The 21,555-nt window shown below is 38.1% G+C and overlaps 1 protein-coding gene and 1 non-coding gene across 2 annotated transcripts in view; one reads left to right on the top strand and one right to left on the bottom strand.

The window, feature by feature from the left end:
* Window positions 1-21,555, bottom strand: part of POLA1 (DNA polymerase alpha 1, catalytic subunit) — a 308,927-nt gene that overhangs the window by 234,105 nt on the left and 53,267 nt on the right. The window contains exons 25-26 of the mRNA XM_041742017.1: window positions 17,878-18,027; window positions 17,354-17,476 (exon numbers count right to left, since the gene is read on the bottom strand). Of these exons, the coding sequence (XP_041597951.1) occupies window positions 17,354-17,476; window positions 17,878-18,027 (273 nt within the window). The remainder of the gene's footprint in view (window positions 1-17,353; window positions 17,477-17,877; window positions 18,028-21,555) is intronic.
* Window positions 737-843, top strand: LOC121483759. Its single transcript, XR_005985849.1, has one exon. It is a non-coding gene; the product is annotated as a U6 spliceosomal RNA (small nuclear RNA).

The raw sequence follows: 21,555 nt of genomic DNA, 5'->3' as shown, positions 1-21,555 counted from the left end.
CTGTCATTCACTACGATGTACTGAGTGTGAGAGGGGGAACCAATATACTCTAAACTGAAGAAAAATAGATCCGGACTCATTCGTACTTAACTATAACTGTATTTTTTTCCCTCTAAAAAAATACCTCCAAATATTACTGACAATCAATGTATGGTTTGTACAGGCTCCTAGAGGACAGAATGAGATGTCCTACACTGGAAACAAGGCCCCAGGTGTGACTATAGCAGCAATCTCCATTTTAAGAAGAACAGATGGGTGCAGGTTAATCTATCTGCTCCTATGAGTTTATCTTCCCTCTCTGCAAGTGAATTCAGTATATGAGCATCAAACAGTTAAATCTGAAGTCCATGATAAGTAAACAATTATGGTCTCAAAAACCAAAGCACAAAACACATGCACTGATTCAGGGGACCCTAGTAAAAATAAGTACTTTTTAAAAGTTCTTTTTTTTTTTTTTAGTAATCTCTACACCCACCATGGGGCTTAAACCCACGATCCTGAGATCAAGAGTCATACGCTCTTCTGAGCAAGCCAGCCAGGTGCCCCCCAAAAATGAGTACTTTAAAAAACTGATTTAAATAATGGTGCTTCAAACATAAACAGGTTTCCTCATGTCCCTTTATAGATATGGCCATATCTCCTGGGCTATCATGAATCCCACTCCAAAAACAAATTAACAGATAAATAGTTCATTTTCTAATTTTGAAGTAAAAATGATTTTAGAAAATAAATACCAGTGCTCGCTTCGGCAGCACATATACTAAAATTGGAACGATACAGAGAAGATTAGCATGGCCCCTGCGCAAGGATGACACGCAAATTCGTGAAGCGTTCCATATTTAAAAAAAAAAAAAAAAAGAAAATAAATACCAAAATCCCCTCAGCCTTACACAATTCTATAATCACAGGTAATGCTACAAATGTGCAAGGGGCCCACAAGTGATCAACCCAGCTCTTTTTGCCAAAACCAGTTCCATGTGACTCCAAGTCATCTCTCATTTCCAAATTTTGAGATGAAAAAAGCATTTAATCTAAACTTGCTTTAAACCTGCTTTTGAGCTTTGTTTCTCTTCAGGTTCTCTGCATGCCAGATTGACCTAATCAGCTGCACTCACCACCCACAGGATTTGGCAACCCATTTCATCAAGGTTCACCTTTCTTCAATAATCTGAAGACTGAAGTTCAAAAATCAAAGGGATGAAGTATATAAGATAGATGGAAGGCAGGTAGCAGCAATCATGCAACAAGTACCGCCCAAGTACCTACTATGTGCCCACATCCGAGCTAGGTGCTGTGTGCATATGGCTGAGTAAAACAACCTCTCTACCCTGATAGAGTTCACAGCCTGATAAAGACAATGAAGAGAAACACGAAAACAATCAGGGAATGCAAAATGATGAGTGCCAAAATGGGAACAAATGGTGCTGAGCAAGAAAAGAACATGACAGAGGACACTCTCACACATATAAAAGGAGACCAGTACAGGAATCTCTACTTTTCATAATACTGAAATACCAACAACCACCTAAAAGACCATCTACTAGAGACATGGAAAAATAAACTGCAACATGTTCCTATGATGAGATAGAATAGGGCAGCTCAAATGAATGATCAGACCTATATGGATCAACACAGATACAGTTCATAAAGACAATGAGAGAAAAAAAAGCAAGCTGCAAATTCAAATATATCATTTACATCAATTAAATGGGCACCTTCAAAAGTAACAAAGCATACAAAAAGGAAAGACATACCAACTTTATAATAGTTGTTGCCTCTGGAGAGGGAAGGAGACTGGGGAAGGGAACACAGAGGACACCACCTGTAAGGCTTTCTTTTGTTAAAAGAAAATATGAAGCAATTATGACAAAATCTTAAATGCTCTGGGAGATGGCTACATGAATGTTATCTTACTCTATAAAAAATGAGAAAAAAATTTTAATTTAAAAATGAAGGCCGGGGGATCCCTGGGTGGCTCAGCGGTTTAGCGCCTGCCTTTGGCCCAGGGCACGATCCTGGAGTCCCAGGATCAAGTCCAACGTCGGGCTTCCCACGTGGAGCCTGCTTCTCCCTCCTCCTGTGTCTCTGCCTCTCTGCCTCTCTCTCTCTCTCTCTATCATAAATAAATAAATTTTAAAAAAATAAATAAAAATAAAAATAAAAATGAAGGCAGAAAGTGGGGGTGGATGAACCAACCTATTTAAATAGAGGAGTCAAGGAATGCCTCAGCAATAAGGTACAATATAAGCTGAGACGCAAAGACAGGGAGAAACACCCAACGCTGCCCCAGGCCTCTACAGGAACGTTCCAGGCAGAGGGGCCCAGATGCACCAGGGCTCTCTGGGGAGGACAGAATTGAATGTGTGTGTGGAACTGAAAGAAAGTGGTGGTCGGTGGTGGTGAGCAAAAGCAGGGGAGGGGAGGGCAGGTAGGGAACACAAACCAGGTTGGAAAGTGAGGCAAACCACACAGGACCTGGGAGGCCAAGGGGAACCAAGATAGGAAACCACTGGAAATGACATGCTGCAATCACACTTTAAAAATTGAGATAACATGCTGAGTGCAGAATGAATTAGAGGGGGCAAGAGTATAAGGGAGATGCCGAAAGGGATGCTGCAGTGCTGATCCTGCCGCCCAGAGATCATAGCAGTCTGAGCTGAATATTTTGAATGTAACATTGGCAAGACTTAATAATAATTGGATCTCAGGACTGGGGTAAGAAGACAACTATTTTGGAAATATTACAAGAATATTTGGTGTTTGGGCAGCCCTGGTGGCACAGGGGTTTAGCGCCGCCTGCAGCCTAGGGTGTGATTCTGGAGGTCCAGGATCGAGTCCCACGTCAGGTTCCCTGCATGGAGCCTGCTTCTCCCTCTGCCTGTGTCTCTCCCTCTCTTTCTCTCTCTCTGTGTCTCAATCAATCAATCAATCAATCTTTTAAAAAAAGAATATTTGGTGTGTGCCACTTTGTGCCACTACTAGATATGGTTAAAGGACATGAAAAAAACACTCTGGGCCCCGAATCTATTTGGAAATACTGAATAAACTTGTCAAACTAACAAGACTAAATAAATGTAAATATAAACTAACAATGTTACGTTAAACACTGAGAAAAGGTCAGGTTAAACACGTCAGGGAGAATGAGTTTTGAGGAAGACTGGAAAAGACAGCACAGAAATTAGTGATGTAGGTGGACAAATGCCCCCCAAAAAGAAACAACAAAGTTAAAACACAAATTAGAAAATAATGTGACCAACACCATACAAATTAACCTTATTACACCAGACTGGTGAGCATTTCAGTGACAGAAAAATGTAGAAGCGGGTAAGAGAGGCTCTGAAGAGAGGGCAGCACGCCAGCATAAGGTGTTTAGTTTTCAGCCAATATTTACTGAATGCTTATTACATATCAAATCAGATCAAGACATCAACAAACATCACCTCATTTAACCCTCCCAACAACTTCACTGGATAGTTACCACTGCTAAAAAATGAGGAAGCTGAGGCTCAGGGAAGTGAAACAAGCACTCAGTGGGTCCCAAGCTCAGGGAGAAGCAGATCTGGGTTGCACTCACCTGGGACTCACTAGATAGCTAGTGGGCAGGAGTTGGCAAGAGAGGGGTAAGAGCGGGGAGTGCAAAGCCCCCAGGCCTACGCCTGGATTCATTCCATACCTGCCACTTAGTTGAGCTGTTTTACAAGTTACTTCTATGTGCCTCAAATCCCCCATCCATAAACCATGGAAAATTACAATCTCTACCGACAGCAATTCCGCTCGCCACCATCACTTCATTCAAAAAGCACCAGTTCACTCCATGATCACCTATGCATCCCAAAATTCACTGGAAAATTTTCAAGACTATTTATTGTCAGTCTCTTTCTGACAGTCATCTACCACCTGCCTGAAACGCTCTTCACTGGCTTCCATGACACCACATCTTCCTTTTCTCCTTCTCTGGTGGCTCTTCTACAGTTAACTTTTTTTTTTTTAGTTGGAAAATGGATTATTTTAATAACCGTCACAGATAATTATATTCTTCTTTGATTTTACCCTGTTACTCAACCATAGTAGTTTCTTTTTTAAAAATTTTTTTTTATTGGAATTCAATTTGCCAATATATAGCATAACACCCAGGGCTCATCCTGCCAAGTGCTGCCCTCAGTGCCCATCACCCAGTCACCCCAACCCCCTGCCCACCTCCCCTCCACCACCCCTTGTTCGTTTCCCAGATTTAGGTGTCTCTCATGTTCTGTCACCCTCACTAATATTTCCCACTCATTTTCTCTCTTTTCCCCTTTATTCCCTCCCTTTCACTAATTTTTTTATATTCCCCAAATGACTGAGACCATATAATGTTTGTCCTTATCCGATTGACAGTAAACTTTTTAAGTCTCTCCTCCTCCTCTCCAAACCACTCCATACTGGGAATCCTGGGAAACTGGGCCATACACCCACTTCTCATTCTGTTCTCTCCTCTTCCCAAGTAATCTCATCCATGTCCATGGCTAAGTTTACTTCACCACACCAATGACTCCCATATTTCTAACCTGCTACCCCAAAATTAACATGTCCAAAATCAAACTGCTCATCTTTCCCTCTCCCAGTTCCAAATCCAGTCATCTTCCATTTCACCTCAGTGAAAGATAACCCATCCATCTGCCTGCATAAGTCAGCCACACAGGAGTAGAAGCTGTTCTGGAGTCCTCCTTGATGCTTTCCCCATCCCAAGCCTTACATCCAATCTACCTCCAGGTCTTGCTGATTTGTTTTCTTTTACGTGTCTGTATCTTTCCCCATCCCCTGTCAGGCATCACACTAGCCAAGCAACCACCATCACTTGCTTGGAATACTTTTGTAAGAGCTTACTAATTCATTTCCCTCATTTCCTCCAAACACTCCAACTTACTCAGCCAGGATGATCTTCTCAATGCAAATGGAAGCCAATCCCTCCATCCTCACACAGAATCTGCTAAATGCCTGCCCCTTGCTCAACATGGCCTGCAAAGTAGGCCTCCTGCCACAGCTCCAACCTCACCTCCCATCACTCTCCCCTCCCTTGCTACACTCCAGCTATAACAGCCTTCCCTCAGTTCCTCACCCTGGATTGCTTATCCCTGGAATGCTTATCCCTACAATCCTTTAGCCAGTTAACACCAACACAAACTTTTCAGATCTCAGCTCTAGTACCAGACAGAGGTTCAGGAAACCTGATTCTTCTTCAGTCTAGGCACTTTGATTCCTCAGAGGACCTGTGTTACCAGCACTCAGAAATTCAAATTCCTTTTGTTAGCACTATTTTCTTTTAGAACAGCATGACAATTCATTTGACTGTTTGCTTAATGGCTCTAACCCAGCAGACTGAAAACTCCATGAAGACAAGGTCCTTGAACACTTAAATTGACCACTAAATCCCCAGCACAGCAGCACCATGCCCAACACTAGTAGGAGGGGCTTGGCACCTTTCTCTGGGCTATATGAGAAATAATAGTATACTGTTAAGGTGCTTTGTAACTGCAGCATGTGGTAGGAATCATCATCATTGGCACCCTCTGACAAGTGAAAACACAGAGGCTCAGAATGACTGACTCGCTCAGAGCCATACAAAGCAAACTAGCAAGTTGAGGGTGAGTGCAGCACCTCTGGCTTCCATTTCAGGCTTTCTCCAGCTTTTTTGTGTGGTGTTTGCTCCCAAAGACAATCTTTTCTCTTGTTTATTAGTAAGAAATCACGAGTTTGGCCTCCTAAGCTCTAGCTCTAGTTTTACTGGAATCATTACCTAAGGCTTTCATCTCAAGCCTCCAGGTCACAAGCAATGTCATTTGTCTCCATTTCCCTCCATGGTACACACTCAGCAAATATTACTTGAAGAATTTCTGGCTAGGAAGCAAGAATCAGTAATTGAATTAAATATATTCACCCACTCTAAGCCAATATTTCACAAACGAGTTATTTTTCCTGCCCCATCAGGACATCGTTAAGAAAGAAATACATGAGTTTTCCCTGTAATACAATTATCAGCTGTCTAACGCACCATGCCAGGCAGTCCAACTTAAATAGAACATACACCCTACCCTGTTGGCCAGTGTACAGAAATATTACATGTGGCCTTAAGAACAATGCACATTATTAATAGCCCATGAGCTTATTCCTTTCCCCAAGTGCCCCCTCCCCAATCCTCCTCCTCCCTGCCTAAAGAAGGCATACCACCCTCCTGCATAGGGCTGAAAATACAGTCTGTGGTTAAGTCAGCAGGGGCAAAAAGCCCCTGCCACAAATATAGCCAAATGTCTGACGCTTCAAATTATGACCAAAACCTAGTATCTGTGTGCCATTCCCATCCCACTTAAATCCTAGCCCTAAAGGAAAAAAAATCTCATCCCTAGCCTCAAAATTTAGCCACCAATTTTTGTTCATTGTGAAACAATAAAGCCAATAAAAACAGGTAACGGAAAACTAATCCCAAACATGTGAAGAAGAATTAGCAATTCCAGACACTACACAAAAACCAATTCTAGAAATCATTCATGCTTTGTTGTTCTTTTCAAAATGCAAGTAGAGACTTACTTCAGTTACTTTCTATTTCATTTTGCTTTTTAAGAGAAAATTTTCAAAGAAAATTTTTAAATTTTTCTGAGACTCTAATACATTCAAGTTTAAAAGGGACATAAGCCAATTCAATCAAAAAATTAGTAAAATGAACGACAGGCGTACAACCCTATACTGTCACTAAATTTCAAGTAGGTATAAGATCTCCAAAACGATGACCACAGGGCTCAGGAATCCCTGGCTTAAAATCAAACAGTTTCTCAACACAAACACATACATAAAGCCATTCTTCTCTCTGCCTTCCCAAACTCCCACAACTTACCAAACTCAGCTCACTGTAATTTAACACAAGTATTTACAATATGGCAAATTGACACAGGCTCACACTGCCTACTGAAAGGATGAAAGACAAACAGAAGGCACTAATTCTATTAGTCTTCCCTCAGTTAACCAAGCTGGAGCCATAAAAAACCCAACCAGCTTGTTTTGTTTTTAAATATGAGATGGACGTGTCTCTAAAGGGTCTGACTGTACTGCTGTGAAAAGTATGCTCAAGCCACCAGACGGTGAGGGCTGCTGAAAGCAGGTTCTTCCAATTAGCAATAAATGTACCCAGCATGGCTTAGGCAAGGAGACAGTGCAGTGACATCTTGTACACCATCAGGTTCAAACACTGGGGCAGCTGAACCATCTGGGGGATGGGAAACCTGCAAGGCTGCCAAGCGCGACCTTGTCACCCATAAATCTATTACCTGGGCAGATGAGAAAAGGGCGAGCTGGAGAAAAGATCAATATTTCGGTTAGCATTGATCTTTTCTCTTCAATCCATCTATATCTGCAATTTGTGAAAAAAAGAGGAAGAAGGATGTGAGAGGAAAAAAATAAAGTTATATGGTATTTTCTCCTTTCCTTAAGAGTAGTATTATCCAGGAAATTACCTATGCAGACTGTAGAACCAGACAATTAAACCTTACGCCAATTTCTACGCCACTAGTGAATAGTGGTTAATAACTTCACACTTTTCTTTTTGTCTCTTAACAAGGAGGGAATGGCACTTTCAAAATCATTACTGCTCTGTCATCTTGGTTCTGTGCCAAAGCAAGGAGCTTTAGAACACCTGTCAAATAACACGCAACTTGTGAAAAAGAAACATATACCAAAACAGGTTTATATAAAACATTCACATATGTAGTGAGAGGACTGCATTTGGGTTAAGAGAAAGTCACTATTTCTGGTGAGGGTTGGGGAAGAAAGATTTCCAAGACTTGCTTTAATGTGAGTCGAGTTACAGTTATGAAACTCTCTCTGTCTCAGCAGAGATCAGCAGAGCTGACACAATGTCAATCTCACAGCATTTATCTCCTCATCCTTAGCCACATCCCCAGTGGTTTCAATAATTAAACAAGTAAAATTTAATAGGTGAAAATACCATCCCTGCCTTTTCAAATAAGAGTACCTAGTAAAAATGTACCAAGTATCCTTTTTCCTGTTCTGAGTATCCAAGCCATTCTTGTAAACTCAAAATAGACTGAAATATATCAAGATCCTATTTTTAAAAATGCATCTCCTCCACACCCATCCATTTGTAACTACAGAAACTACTAGGCCAGTGTGATCCTAGAGTTACAGCAAAGCAGCATCCACTTTGTGAGCACAGGATTGGATGCTAGGTAGAACATCAAAACATAAAGAGTGATCCCTCACAAACTGAAGGGAAGTGGAGACTGGAGAATATAGAAATCATGTGAGGCTGTAGGCTTTTGTTTTCTTAATAAAAAGAAAAATTTTAAGTATTCATACTAATTTATGCAGACCCATTCTGAAATCTGGTAGTAAAACTCCCAATGTGTGGGTTTAAAAAACGCACTAATTCACATTGAGACTAAGGAAATTCAACCTTCCCTAAAAAAAAAAAAAATAAACCCTGGCACTTTTCAGGTTAGTACTGAGAAGATTCTGAAAGATGGAAGAGGCCAGCCCGCACAGCCCCAGGACCACCTGTTTACTACCCTTGCACCCAGGGGTATAATGTGTGGGGGGGGGCAGGGTACTGCTTCTTGACAAAGACTTGTAGTATCAACACGAATAGGCCCTTCCTTGGATTCTCCAAAGCTCGCCTAAAACAAAGATGAAGTGATCATCCTGAAACTTCAGGCAACGTAAATGGGATAAAGAACAAAGTCCACTGGTACTTCCTTTGTTGAGGCTTCACCCCCTTAGGCTCACAGACCTCAGCCCATTTCACAGGCCGGTCTTGACCTCATTCATCTCCCTCTTCCCAGCTATCTCTAACATCAATTGCCTTCTGTTCTCCTACATCTACCAATGTGCAGCACCGTAAGAGCACACAGAGGAGGATGTCCAGGCCTCTTGGAAGTGTTAGTTTCCAACTATTAAGAAAGAAGGATATGGACATTCTGATTTTTAAAAGTCTAAAGTTTTGCTACCATCTGTCATCATATGACACTATTAAAATACCAATGACTGTTTTCCCTATATTGTACCTGTTATTCCCATGACTTACTGTATAGTGACAGATGGTAGCTACACTTGTGAGCAGAGCATAAAGTATAAGCTTGTTGAATCACTATGGTGTACATCAGAAACTAATGTAACATTGTGTGTCAACCCACTCAGATTAAAAATAAAAAGCCTAAACTTTTGGCTATTTTGAAAGAAATGTTATGCCAGTGTTTTCAAATATATAAGTTTAAACCAGGCCTAAATGTAACCTATTATCTGTATAAATGTCAATAATGTGTTAATAAAGTATGAATTATTTTATATACTGGAAATCTCATAACATTTCTCTCAAATTATTGAATGTCTACATTACCATAATTCAGACCAGCCTCTCATGGGGCATTTCCAAATTAGTGCTTCTTATTCTTGTATTTACCAACACTACTTTCTCATCGACTTTCAGAAAGGATATAGAGAAATGAATGAGCAAATGGTGGTGTTACTCAAAGTTCATCAATATAAAAGATCTGCAGTTAAAATGCCACTTACTTGACCAGAAATAGGTGTTTCTTCAGAATTTAAGGGTATATGAAAAGAACTAAGGCTCCAAGAATAGCTATCAACTTGTACTATGAAGAATTTCAATTCATTCCATTTGAATCACCACAGATTCTGAATTAGTAAGCATGAATTAATAACGCTGAATAGTATTATTAGTTTTGAAGAATTGCAAAAAATTTAGAACCCAAGCACCCCTGAAATACAATAAAAAGGGAATAAAAAGTGTTTCTGACTTAGAATCTTATAATGTAAACAACTTCAAAAGGGGTAAGTAGTCTGCGATCACTGAAAAAGGATACTGCTTTTTAACATAAAATATATTCTGCCAAAATATATTAAACCTTCATCTCCGCCTTAAAAGAAATTCTCCTCTTAAATTAAAGAAATCAAAATGTTAGTAGGTCAGCTGAAGTTAAAAGTAGTCTTAATGGTGGATATTAGAATTCTGGAGAAAAAGGTAGAACTATTCCCTCCTACCACCCCCCCACCCCCACCCCCCCCCCCCCCCCCCCCCAGTTTCCATGGGTCTGGTGTAGCAAGAAAATTCTTCATACTGCTACGTTTTAGGTGACAAAAGCATCCATTTTTAAGGTGATCTTCAATCTACAGAAGGAGACAGCAGGAAGGAAACATTGAGAACCAGCAGTTCTTCATCCTTTCTGCATCAGGTTCCCCTGTGAGAAGTCTTAAATACTATGCACCCTCTCCCCCCAAAATGTACACATGTGCACAGACACAAAATGTTGTGTATAACCTCAGAGGATTCAAAGGCTTCTCCTGCATTCTACTTGGGTTGACAGAAGTTCTCATATGACAATCTAAGCAAAGGAAAACCTCAAACCCTCTATATGTCTGAAAAATCATTTTCCTTCCTTCTTACTACCTTTCCTATAATTGTCTCTACTTTCACCTACCATGGCACAGTGTTAAAAAGGAGGGTGACTTTCCTCTTTTAGACCAGAGGTACACAAATTTTTTTCTGTAAAAGACTAGAAAGGATATATTTTAATTTTGCAGATCATTTAGTTTCTGTGGCAACTACTCAACTCTGCTGTGCTTAACACAAATGCAGGCCCAATAAAATTTTATTTACAAAAAATGGCAGTGGATCAGTTAGCCCAAGGGTCAGTTTGCTAATCTGTGGAATACAGGAACAGGTTCAACAACTCCAAAGGAAGCAAATAGACAAATACAAAACTGGGTTCCTAACTTATAGCATCCCTAAAAATAATTTCCAGAAAGATTAAAAATCTAAATAAGAAACCAAAAGCTGGGCAGTCTATTATTGGAAGAGGGAAAAGATTTCTTAAGAAAAAAAATCAAATTATTTGGCACTAAAATAAAAAAAAACTTCTACACACCCAAAGACCACAAATAAAGTTAAAGGGAAAACCACAGACTAAAAAACATCTGCAACACAAATGACCAAACAAGGATTAGCCTTTGAAAACCTAAGAAGAAACAGCAAGAGACATACAACCCAGAGAAAGGGCGCATATATAAAACATGTATGTATACATACAGGGAACTCAGGCACGAAAGCCAAAGAGTTCAAACAAATGAAAAGATGCTCAACTAATACTCAGGAAATGAAAATTAAAACCACTATGAGATACCATTTCACACTCACCTGGCGAAAATTAAAAGTTCTGAGAAAAACAAGTGCTGGCAAGGATGCAGAACACTAAAGATTGTGCGAGTATGTTTAGAAGTTTATAGTAAGTTTAAAATCCCTCAATAGGGGTACCTGGGTGGCTAAGTTGGTTAAGTAGTTAAGTGTTTAAGTGTATGCCTTCTGCTAGGAAGGCTCAGGTCACAATCTTGGAATTCCCTGCTCAGCGGGGAGCCTGCTTCTCCCCTTCTCCCTCTGCCTGCCACTTCCCCTGCTTGTGTGTGTGCCTGCATGCATGCACTGTCTCTCTCTCAAATAAATAAAGTATTTAAAATAATAATAATAATAAAATAAAATCCCTCAATAGAAAAAGAAATAAGAAATTTGAAGAGATGGGGCACCTAGGTGGCTCAGTTGTTTGGGCGTCTATGTTCAACTAGGGTCATGATCCCGGAGTCCTGGGATAAAGCCCGGCATTGGGCTCCCTGCTTAGGCAGGGAACCTGCTTCTCCCTCTCACTCTGCCACTCCCCTTGCTGGTGCGTGCTCTCTCATAAATAAAAATATAAATATAAAAATATAAATAAATAAATAAATAAATAAATAAATAAACAAACAAACAAACAAACAAATAAATAAATACATCTTTTTAAAAAATCGAAGAGGTAAAAATGAATGTCAAAATCATTTCTGATGCTCTTTAGATTAACCTCTGATAATGTGACTGAGGGATCAAGTTTAGTGATCCTACAGACACAGATATGAATTTAGCTATTTGAAAGAATTAGCTTGCTGTTGTAAATTAAATGATTGCTGTTATCAATAAAATCACATACTGCTTGTGGATGTGCAAATTTCACTCTTGGTAATATAGGAGAGAAATTCTTGCACATATGGCACTATACTGTAGCATTGTTTATAAAGGGAAAAAATTATAGGAAATACTTGGAAACCCAAAAACGTGGACAATGGGAGAACAAAAAAACATTGTGCTCTATTTATTCACTGAAATACTATACAAGAGGTAACATGAGTAAATAAAAAAGGAGATTAAACTTAAAAAGGAGAATATAAAGTAGGGTTTTTCCCTACTTTTCCCTAAATTTTTTTGGCATACAGCAAAAAAAAATATGTATAGCATGACACATAAATGGTAAAAACTTTCAATGTACCACAGGTATAAATATTTGTTGTAAAAGCAAAAAACCATGGGCAAAAAGCACAAAACGAACCCTGAGAGCAGTTACTTTTGAAGAAGAGAAAGAAAAGAGACATGGTGGGAAGGAACCAGTCTTTAGATGTCTATATAATATTTTACTGCTTTTAATTTTAAAAAAAAAACTATGCTTTTAAGGAAAAAAGATTGGAAAAAGCGAAATTTTCTCTTTTTTCCAGATAAAGATGAAAGTCTCCCTTAGTACTTAATTATAAGATTCTCCAGATTCACTTCTTCTTTCATCACAGATACCAACAGAGGCTAAACCCTCTGTCCTGGGGACCATTTCGAAGAGCTTCTGACAGGTGCTAGCACATTGCCAAAAGATTCCCAGTAAGGCTCACCCAGACTGCGATGTTTTCATGCAATGATTTGGCTACATTTTCTAAATGTACAAATTTCAGCTCTGAGCACCACTGAAAGCTAGGCAGTCTACAACTAGTTGGCAAAGACTCATGTCAGCCTACTGGGTGAGAAACTAACAACACATGGGCTCTACACTGAAATGAGAGCATACGTTCACTTTAAAATGCAACCAGAAATCCAGATCAAAAATCGTTGTTATCAAGAGCACAGAAATAACAGAGTACAGTACTAATTATTCCATAAGGACAAATATTACCATTACACTAAGGATTATGCAAGGAGTATGCTTTTAAGTAAAGAGTAAGTTTAAAATCCCTTTACAAAAAACCCTAAGGGGTGAAATTATATATCAAAATCATTTCAATTCTCTTTAGATTAGCCTGATACTGAGGCCAAGTGAGTCATGTATTGTAGCCTTATGGCAAGATGTATGAATTTAGCTATGTGATAGAAGAATCTGCTTGCTAGGACACATTCAATGATTCTTCTTATCAATAAAAACTTACAGTTCAAAAAACGTCATTATTTTAAACACTAAATAGAGTATTACAATCCTTTGATCCAGGGTTAGCCTTTAACAGTTTCAAAATTCATTAAAGTCAAAAATTTGGACAGGTTTGTGTCACTAAATGGCCTTCACTATTGTTCACAGAATAAAACCCTTAATTGATTAATGATCTCAGGGTGTCTATCGCCATCTAGTGAACAATCACTTCAATTACCACACCAGTCACGACAACTGAGGACAACAACTGAGGACAATTGAGGCGGTTGTCTCCGTAGTTTACAACCTAAGTCTACTTAACACTATCAACTTGCCCAGTATCACTTTTTATGTCTCTCTCCATACATAGAGAACAAACACAAATACAGGTGATACTTATATTGATTCACTTTTGAGTGTCTATAAACTAAGTTTCCATATTACTTCTCTGGAAACACTGACTTCCTTATTTTTTAAGTAACTTGCACGCTATGAGGTCCCTCATACAATTCTTTAACCATTAACTAATTCCTCTACCACCGAGCAATTAAAAATCACAGAAGAGTTTAAAGTGTGAAAAATCACACCTGGGAAAAGACAATATTGATGTCCATTTGACACAACTATTAGCATTTTTATTATAAACCTGTTTATGAAAGTACAATTAGTAATTACCCTGAGTACTCTAGCAGCCATAATACATTTGATTACAGAAATTATTAGGTCACCAGAGCCAAACCTCCATGATTCCAACAAAACTGAGCACATACAAAATAGACTTAAAAACAAGAAAGGAGGCGGGCAGGCTTACGGCCTCCCCAGACATATTCAAATGTAAAATTTTACCATCTGAAGATGACTTGCTATCAGGTTTCCTTCTCATTCATTTCCACTTGAACCTTAATCTAATTTATCCTACAAGAACTTGAAAAGCAAACAAGCAAACTTCTAAGATCTTCAGGTTGTTCTATTATTTTGTCCACTCCATCTTCTTACCAAAAAAACAAGTGTGATAAATTACAAAGGTATTCCAAAATCTCAGCCAACTGACTCTGATTTTACACTTCACCCCTCCTACCTTTTTAATAACCAAGAAACATTTGAAATCATAAAGGCCTAATAGTATATATGGAAAATGCTAGTAAACCCAAAGACCGATTACCACAGAGAATATTTCTATCCACCAGTGCTAATAATTATCACCAATACTTTAACAATCAGTTTTATTTTAGGAAATAATTTCTGTAGGTGGCTTTGAATCTTCTTCTAGAATAAGATTTCCAGGGAGCAACTGTGTAATTATTATTTCTCATTAACCTCACATTACTTTCAAGACCGACTTTCCACAGTTGTTATATTTTTTTTATTTGTGGGAAGGAGCAAAGGGGAAAGAGACAAGGGGGAAAGTAGAAACCAAGAATTTAAATCACATATGATTATTTCTAGATTTCTTTGAAACTGTTTTTTAGCGGAGAGAGCAGAGGGTTCCTTTTATAGTTTAAGATTTGTTACTGCTATATTTTATATAACAGAAAAATTAAAATTGGGTTTAAACACCCTTTATTAAAGATCAAGCTAAACAAAAATATTGCCCTTAAAGTACAATGGATTAGGGAAGTGGGGGAGATCGCTGGACAAATTTGGGGCTTATCATTATCAACAGTGCCCTTTTAAGCTTGTGGATTTCTGAGCCAATGCAGAAAATGTAACAACAGGGATTTCCCAACAGCAAGAGGCACTCTCCAAGGGAGTAAATTGTCAACTATTGCCTCTCGTGAGAAACTTAAGAGTAACCTTGATCCAATCTCAATAGTCAACCTATGTATTATCACCCAGTTGGGGCATAGTGAGTGCATTTCCTAATACAAAAATAAGATGGTATTCTATCAGAAGCCACTGGATACATACACAGAAATAAAATTTAAATAATTTTAAAGTAAACTTAGCCTAAGAAACTGAAAACATCCTTCTCTCACTTCAACTAGCCCCTAAAATACCTATATCTTCCCATGCAAAAAGGGCCTGTGTCTTCAAATGAGTATCAAAAAAGATGTCCTTTGGGGAATAAAAGGTAAAATATAAAGCAGAAGCACAGTCATGAAAGACATCATGAGATGGGGTAGACAACTCTACTGTGGTAGAAGCCTTACAATCAGGAAAATAAGGATTCCAATTCAAAAAAGTCACTTGTTATACTTCACCTCTTTGAGTCTTAGCTTCTGCATCTGCAAAACGGGAATGTTATGAATCATATCACTGAATTGTGGGGTTTTAATGAAGTAATTCATCTGGAAGCTTCTTATATATCACTGTTGTTTAATACACATTTTGCCTTTCCTCACTGTACCCTAAGCCAAGTCTATGAGATAGGGCTGTCAACAGAAGAGTGGCTCTGAACATTGTTTCATGCCAGCTAGATCTCCATCCACTGACCAAGAGAGGAGCCACTAGCCACATGCGGATAATTAAAGTTAAATTTATTTTAATTATAATTAAATAAAACTCAAAATCAACACTAGCCAGATATCAAATGCTCACTAGCCACTTGGGCTAGTGGCCTACTATAATATAGTAGCAGCCCTATTATATTATATACTGCAGGTGGAGAACATTTTCACCATCTCAAAGACTACTGGACAGTGTTGGTCTAGACTCTAAGGCAGAAACATGTTTTCTGGGGCACCTGGGTGGCTCAGTGGTTGAGTACCTGCCTTTGGCTCAGGTCATGATCCCAGGGCCCTGGGATTGAGTCCTGCTTTGGGTTCCCCATAGGGAGCCTGCTTCGCCTGTGTGTGTGTGTGTGTGTGTCTCTCTCTCTCTCTCATACATACATAAATAAAATCTTTAAAAAAAGAAACATGTTTTCTGAAAAAGGGCCAGATGGCTAATATTTTAGGCTTTGCAGGACATGCAAGTCCTGACCCTGATTACTCAATTCTTATAAAGCAAAAGCAGCCAGATAAAACATAAAAAAATATGGTTGTGATCCAGTAAAATTTTATTAACAAAAATAAATGGCTGCCTAGATTTGGCCATTGGGCCACACTTTTGTCAACCCCTACGCTTGAGTATTCTGATTTCAGAATCTCAAAATGAACATTCTATCCATAACCATGAACTACCTCCTTAAGACTGAGTAGTCTCAAATCCACTGATGGGAATCAATAGTTTACTGGAATGAAATGGAATTTAATATTTAACATAACTATTCTTTTACAAATTAAGAAAAACCCACACATGTGGGGCTCAAGCAGCTGAAGCTTATAGTGTTTACAAAGTGAAGTATCTCAAATCTGTTTGGTATCTGGCTCATCTTTCTAAAGCCAATAACTCTCAATCCATAACTCCACTCCTCATCTATTCCTGGAATTGTGGACGTCTACATCCAACTGCCTACCTTACATGCCTAGAGATCTATTACAAATCTCGAAGCCTAAACAGAATTCCTAATTCCTCTCTCCCAGATCTCTCCATTTTAATAAATGGCTCCATAAGCTAACCAGCTATAGGACTAAAACGGAGGCAATCCTCCTTGATTTCTTCCTTTCCCTCACAATGCAACCTAACATATTAGCAACCAAACTAGTTCCTTTATATCACTTTACTCTCATTCATGCTACTTCCTAAAGAAGTCTTCCCTGACCAATCTAAACTAGCCATCTTAACATTAAACTAGCCCACCACCCTGTTTTAATTATCTGAACAGCATTTACTTCTACCATATTCTCTTTTTTTGTATTTGTTTATTCACTTATTTACAGTCTATTTTCCCAAACTACCCTCCTCCCAGTTCCAAGTCCCCAATGCATGCCACTCTATACACCCCCTGCTCTACGTAGAATGAATGTGACCCTTATGATGCAGGAGGATCTTACGTCTTGCTCAACAGTCTACCCCCTTAACAATGCCTGGTACAGAGTAGACAATAAATACTTTCTCTCAATGGATGAATGAATAAATCCTTACTTAAAAAACTATCTGTCTCCAATATGTCCTAAGAAAGGGGTATTTGAAGCTCTATAACAGGTAACAAACTTGGCTCTCCCACATTATAACACATAATAGTTAAAAAAGAAATTCTTAATTTTTAGAGATGTTACATTTACCTCCCTTCCTTTGTATGTCACCAGAGCGGCCAGTGGTTTGGCATAAAATCTGCTGTAGGAAAATCCCAGGCAGCCATACATACTGTTTGCTGTTAGCTTCAAAGCCTTCTGTCGAATGTCATACTGTAGACCACAGGGACAAGAGACAACAATATTTGTAGATGTTTAATCATTACATGAGATGTCTTTTTATAACACCAATGAGAAAGAGAAACCCTCAATACCCCTGGGAAAAAAAAACACTCTCAACAACTCAACCCATCCTCTCAAATCCATGATTCCCTGACCTTCTATAAGCAAGTAAACACGGACTCCAAAGCTTCCAGAAGGATTTTGTTCAGATACTGCTTTGCAGACAGAGGGGTCTTCCATTCTGAGGCATTCTAGTGTTTTTGAATGGTTTCCTACCCACAAACTTAAAATAAGCCACCCAATTGTCCACAGCATCATGTTTAAATCACTCCCAGGTAATCAAACTCTGAAAGCTGAGACTGTCACTCAGATGTCTTAGTGAAAAGATATACCTGAAGAACAAGGTCTGGATTTAAATCTTGCTGTTTCATTAGTTGTTTGACTTGTTTTCTCCTCTCTACCAGTTTCCGGATCTCTCTGGGCAAAATGCCCATTTCTAAACCTGGGTCTGGTAGCTCAGGGATCTGTTCTTGTTCTCCATCCTGAGAAACACACAACAGAAATTTCAGACAAATCAAACTTTTATAAAACAAATTACTAAAATATTATTTAATATTTTGTGGAAACTTTACATGATGATCAAATCTTGAAAAACTACTTTCCTGCATAAGCATAGGTCAAAAACACATAGGTGGGAGAAGAAAAAGCTGAAAATAAGTTACCACTGGCCTCTTCTCCCACTTCTCTCAGCCTCACTCCCAGTATCTCCACCCCTCTCATTGTTGATTAATGTCAGTATCATTTAAAGGGATCAATTTTTATACATAACTCCTCTCTTCAACAAGATTGACAAGCAACATGTTCAGAGAAATTGTTTTTAAAATAAAAACACTGAGACTGCTAGGATTTTAAAAAAATACAAACAAAACCAAACTATGGTTTTAAGTCAAATATACTCCCAAACAAAACGTCATAAGACTTTTACAAATATGAAAAATCGTGGCAATTATTTTAAGTGTTTTAGACTAAAAACTAAAACCCTAAACACTAAATCAGCAAATTTCTTTTAGGAATTTGAAACACATATTTAAAAAGTCCATGAAAAGTTTCTAAAAATTAATATATCCAAATTCCTTAACATCTATGTAATACCTTTCATCTGCAAATTGCTTTGCAATTGGTAAAATAGCAACATTTTAGAAAAGTAACTAGCAGTCTTCTGATATTAAAATTTACAGAAGAAAAAAAAAAAATAAAAAAAATAAAAAAAATAAAAAATAAAAAATAAAAAAAAAAATAAAATTTACAGAAGAAGAGAGCAGAGAAAGCATTAGACGATCTTTCTGATGCTTCCATGAATTCTATTAACAGGCCACAAAGAGAAGCCAGGCATGTTTATCCCTTCAAAGTTTCAGAATTAAAAATAAACCTCTTGTCTTCAAGTATGTCAACTCAATGCCATTTGATAACAGCCTTTACAAAGTATCTGGTTTTATAAAGATCAATATTTTTAGATAAACAATCTTACAATAGTAATAGGACCTACTGTTTTCCGATATAGCAGACAATGATAGCAAACCTATTAAAGATATCTTGGTACACATTCCAATTTATTTACAACTAGAGATGTCCGATAAAAAGTGAACTGGAAGGATCTGAGGTCAGGAAATTTACAATCCATGCCCAGCTCTCCCACCACTAGCTGTGTGGCACTATCTATTCTGAAGACCAACTGAGATACTACAGAGTAAAATGATACAAAACCTATAAACTGGCTCATGTATAGTACTTCTTAGATGACCTTGAAGGTGTCTTCTAACTCTTAAGTGATTCTATTATTTATCCAGAATCCAAACTGGAAAGCTCAAATGAACAAAAAAGTAGAGGGAGATGGAGGAGGTTGGATCATGACAATTATCACAAGGCTGACACAGTAGCAGGAAAGAGCTCAATGCATATTATTTATCCAATGTAGTCACTACCTTTTGGGGATGTCTACCCAATATCTTCTCTGTAAAATTATCCTCTAGTCCCACAGAAAGGCCCATCCTTAGCAGCCATTTTGTACTCTGTGAACCCATTCCTGTGGCACAGCTGATGGGACCAGCCTGGGCCAAGACTTTAAGATTCTCTATTCTAGGACAACAGAACTGGGGCTGAAAAACAGCTCCCAAAGCATGCAGTCAGAATTAAGAGACATGGAAAATAAGGCACAAGAGGGCAAACAGACATCTTCTGTCACATGTACAAAAAATAGAGAAAAACAATATATAAAGATAACATATAACTTGACCTCTTTTACTGTTAGAGAACCACATCTAATAAAATTCCCTACTGACAGTCAATTATATAAGCTTTATACATGAAGAACCACACATTAAGTTATTAAGACCTACATAAAACTGTTGACTAGTCACTGGTTAGATTAAAATCCATGTGAAATAATTCAAAAAGATTCCTTTAAAAGGGCCATTTAGTGAGAACCAGTAACAAAGGCTTGTGTAGCCAAAATTTAAAAGAATGAAACTATCAAGTATTGGAGATGATGTGGCATGGTTCATATTCACCACTAGTGGGAGTGGGTAACACAGTAGAACTTCTAAGGAAAATAATTTGGCAATTTCTTTTCAGGTTAACTTACACTTCCCATACAAACCAGCAACTTCACTGCCTAGGTATCTACCCCCAAAAATGAAAGCACATGTCCACAAAAAGATATGAAGAATGTTCACAGCTTTATTAATAATAACTAAACACAGGGATGTCTGGGTGGCTCAGTGGTTGAGCATCTGCCTACAACTCAGGGTGTGACCTGAGTCCCACATCAGGGTCCCCAGAGGGAGCCTGTTTCTCCCTCTACCTGTCTCTGCCTCTCTCTCTCTCTCAGTGTCTCTCATGAAAAAATAAATGAAATCTTTAAAAAATAATAATAGCTTAAAAAATAATAAAAAATAATAAAAAATAATAATAGCTAAACCCAACGGGATGCCTGAGTGACTGTCAGTCAAGGGTCTGACACCTGATTTCAGCTCAGGTCAAGATCTCATGGCTTGTGGAATCAAGCCCCATGTTAGGCTGCAAGCTCAGTGGAGAGTTTGCCTGAAGATCCTCTTCCTCTGCCCCTCCCCCCTGCTCGCTCGCTCTAAAATAAATAAATCTTTAAAAAAATAATAACTAAGCACTGAAAACCCAAAAGCTCATCTCGGGCAACTAGATAAAGTGTGGAACACTTCTCACCAATACAAAGGAAAGAACTACTGATAATGCAACAGCATGGATGAATCTCAAAAACATCATGTTGAACAAAAAAGCCACACACTAAAGATTACATACTATATTGCTCCACTTATATTAAGTTCTAGAATAAACAAAACTAAACAATTGTGACAGAAGTTAGATCAATGGTCGATTGATGGGAGAGGGGCCTGACAATTAAGATATGAGTGACAATAACAAAACTAACGGGATGAAACTAACACAATACTTACAGGTAAATTTACAGCTGTAACTATATTAACAGAAAAGATCTCAAATCAATAACCTAACTTTCTACTTTAAGAAACTAGAAAAATAAGAGTAAGCCAAAGAAAGGAGAAAGAAGGAAGTAATAAAGATTAGAATGGACATATAGAAGATAAAGAAAAATCAACAAAACCAAAGTTCCTTCTCTGTAAAGATTAGCAAAACTGACAAATTTTAGCTGCATTGACAAAAAAAATGACTCATCGGGAATAAAAGAAGGACATTATTAACGACCTTAAAGAAACAATTATAAAAGAGTACTATGAACAATTTTATGCCAATTAGATAACCTTACACGAAATGGACAAATTCCTAGAAAGACACAAACTACCAAAATGGACTCGAAGAGAAATAAAATATGTGAATAGACCTATAACAAAAATTGAATAGGAAATCAAAAAAAGACAAGTCTTAAGACCAGATAATTTCACTAGTGAATTCTACCAAATATTTAAAGCAGAATTAATATGAATCCTTCACAAATTCTCCAAAAAAAAAAAAAAAAAAAAAAGAAGAAGAGGAGAGAATACTTGCCAAGTCATTCCATG

Source organism: Vulpes lagopus, chromosome X, assembly GCF_018345385.1.
Source record: "Vulpes lagopus strain Blue_001 chromosome X, ASM1834538v1, whole genome shotgun sequence".
Classification (NCBI taxonomy): domain Eukaryota; kingdom Metazoa; phylum Chordata; class Mammalia; order Carnivora; family Canidae; genus Vulpes; species Vulpes lagopus.
Note: the sequence above shows the minus strand (reverse complement) of the source record. Positions and strands in the feature narration are given on the sequence as shown.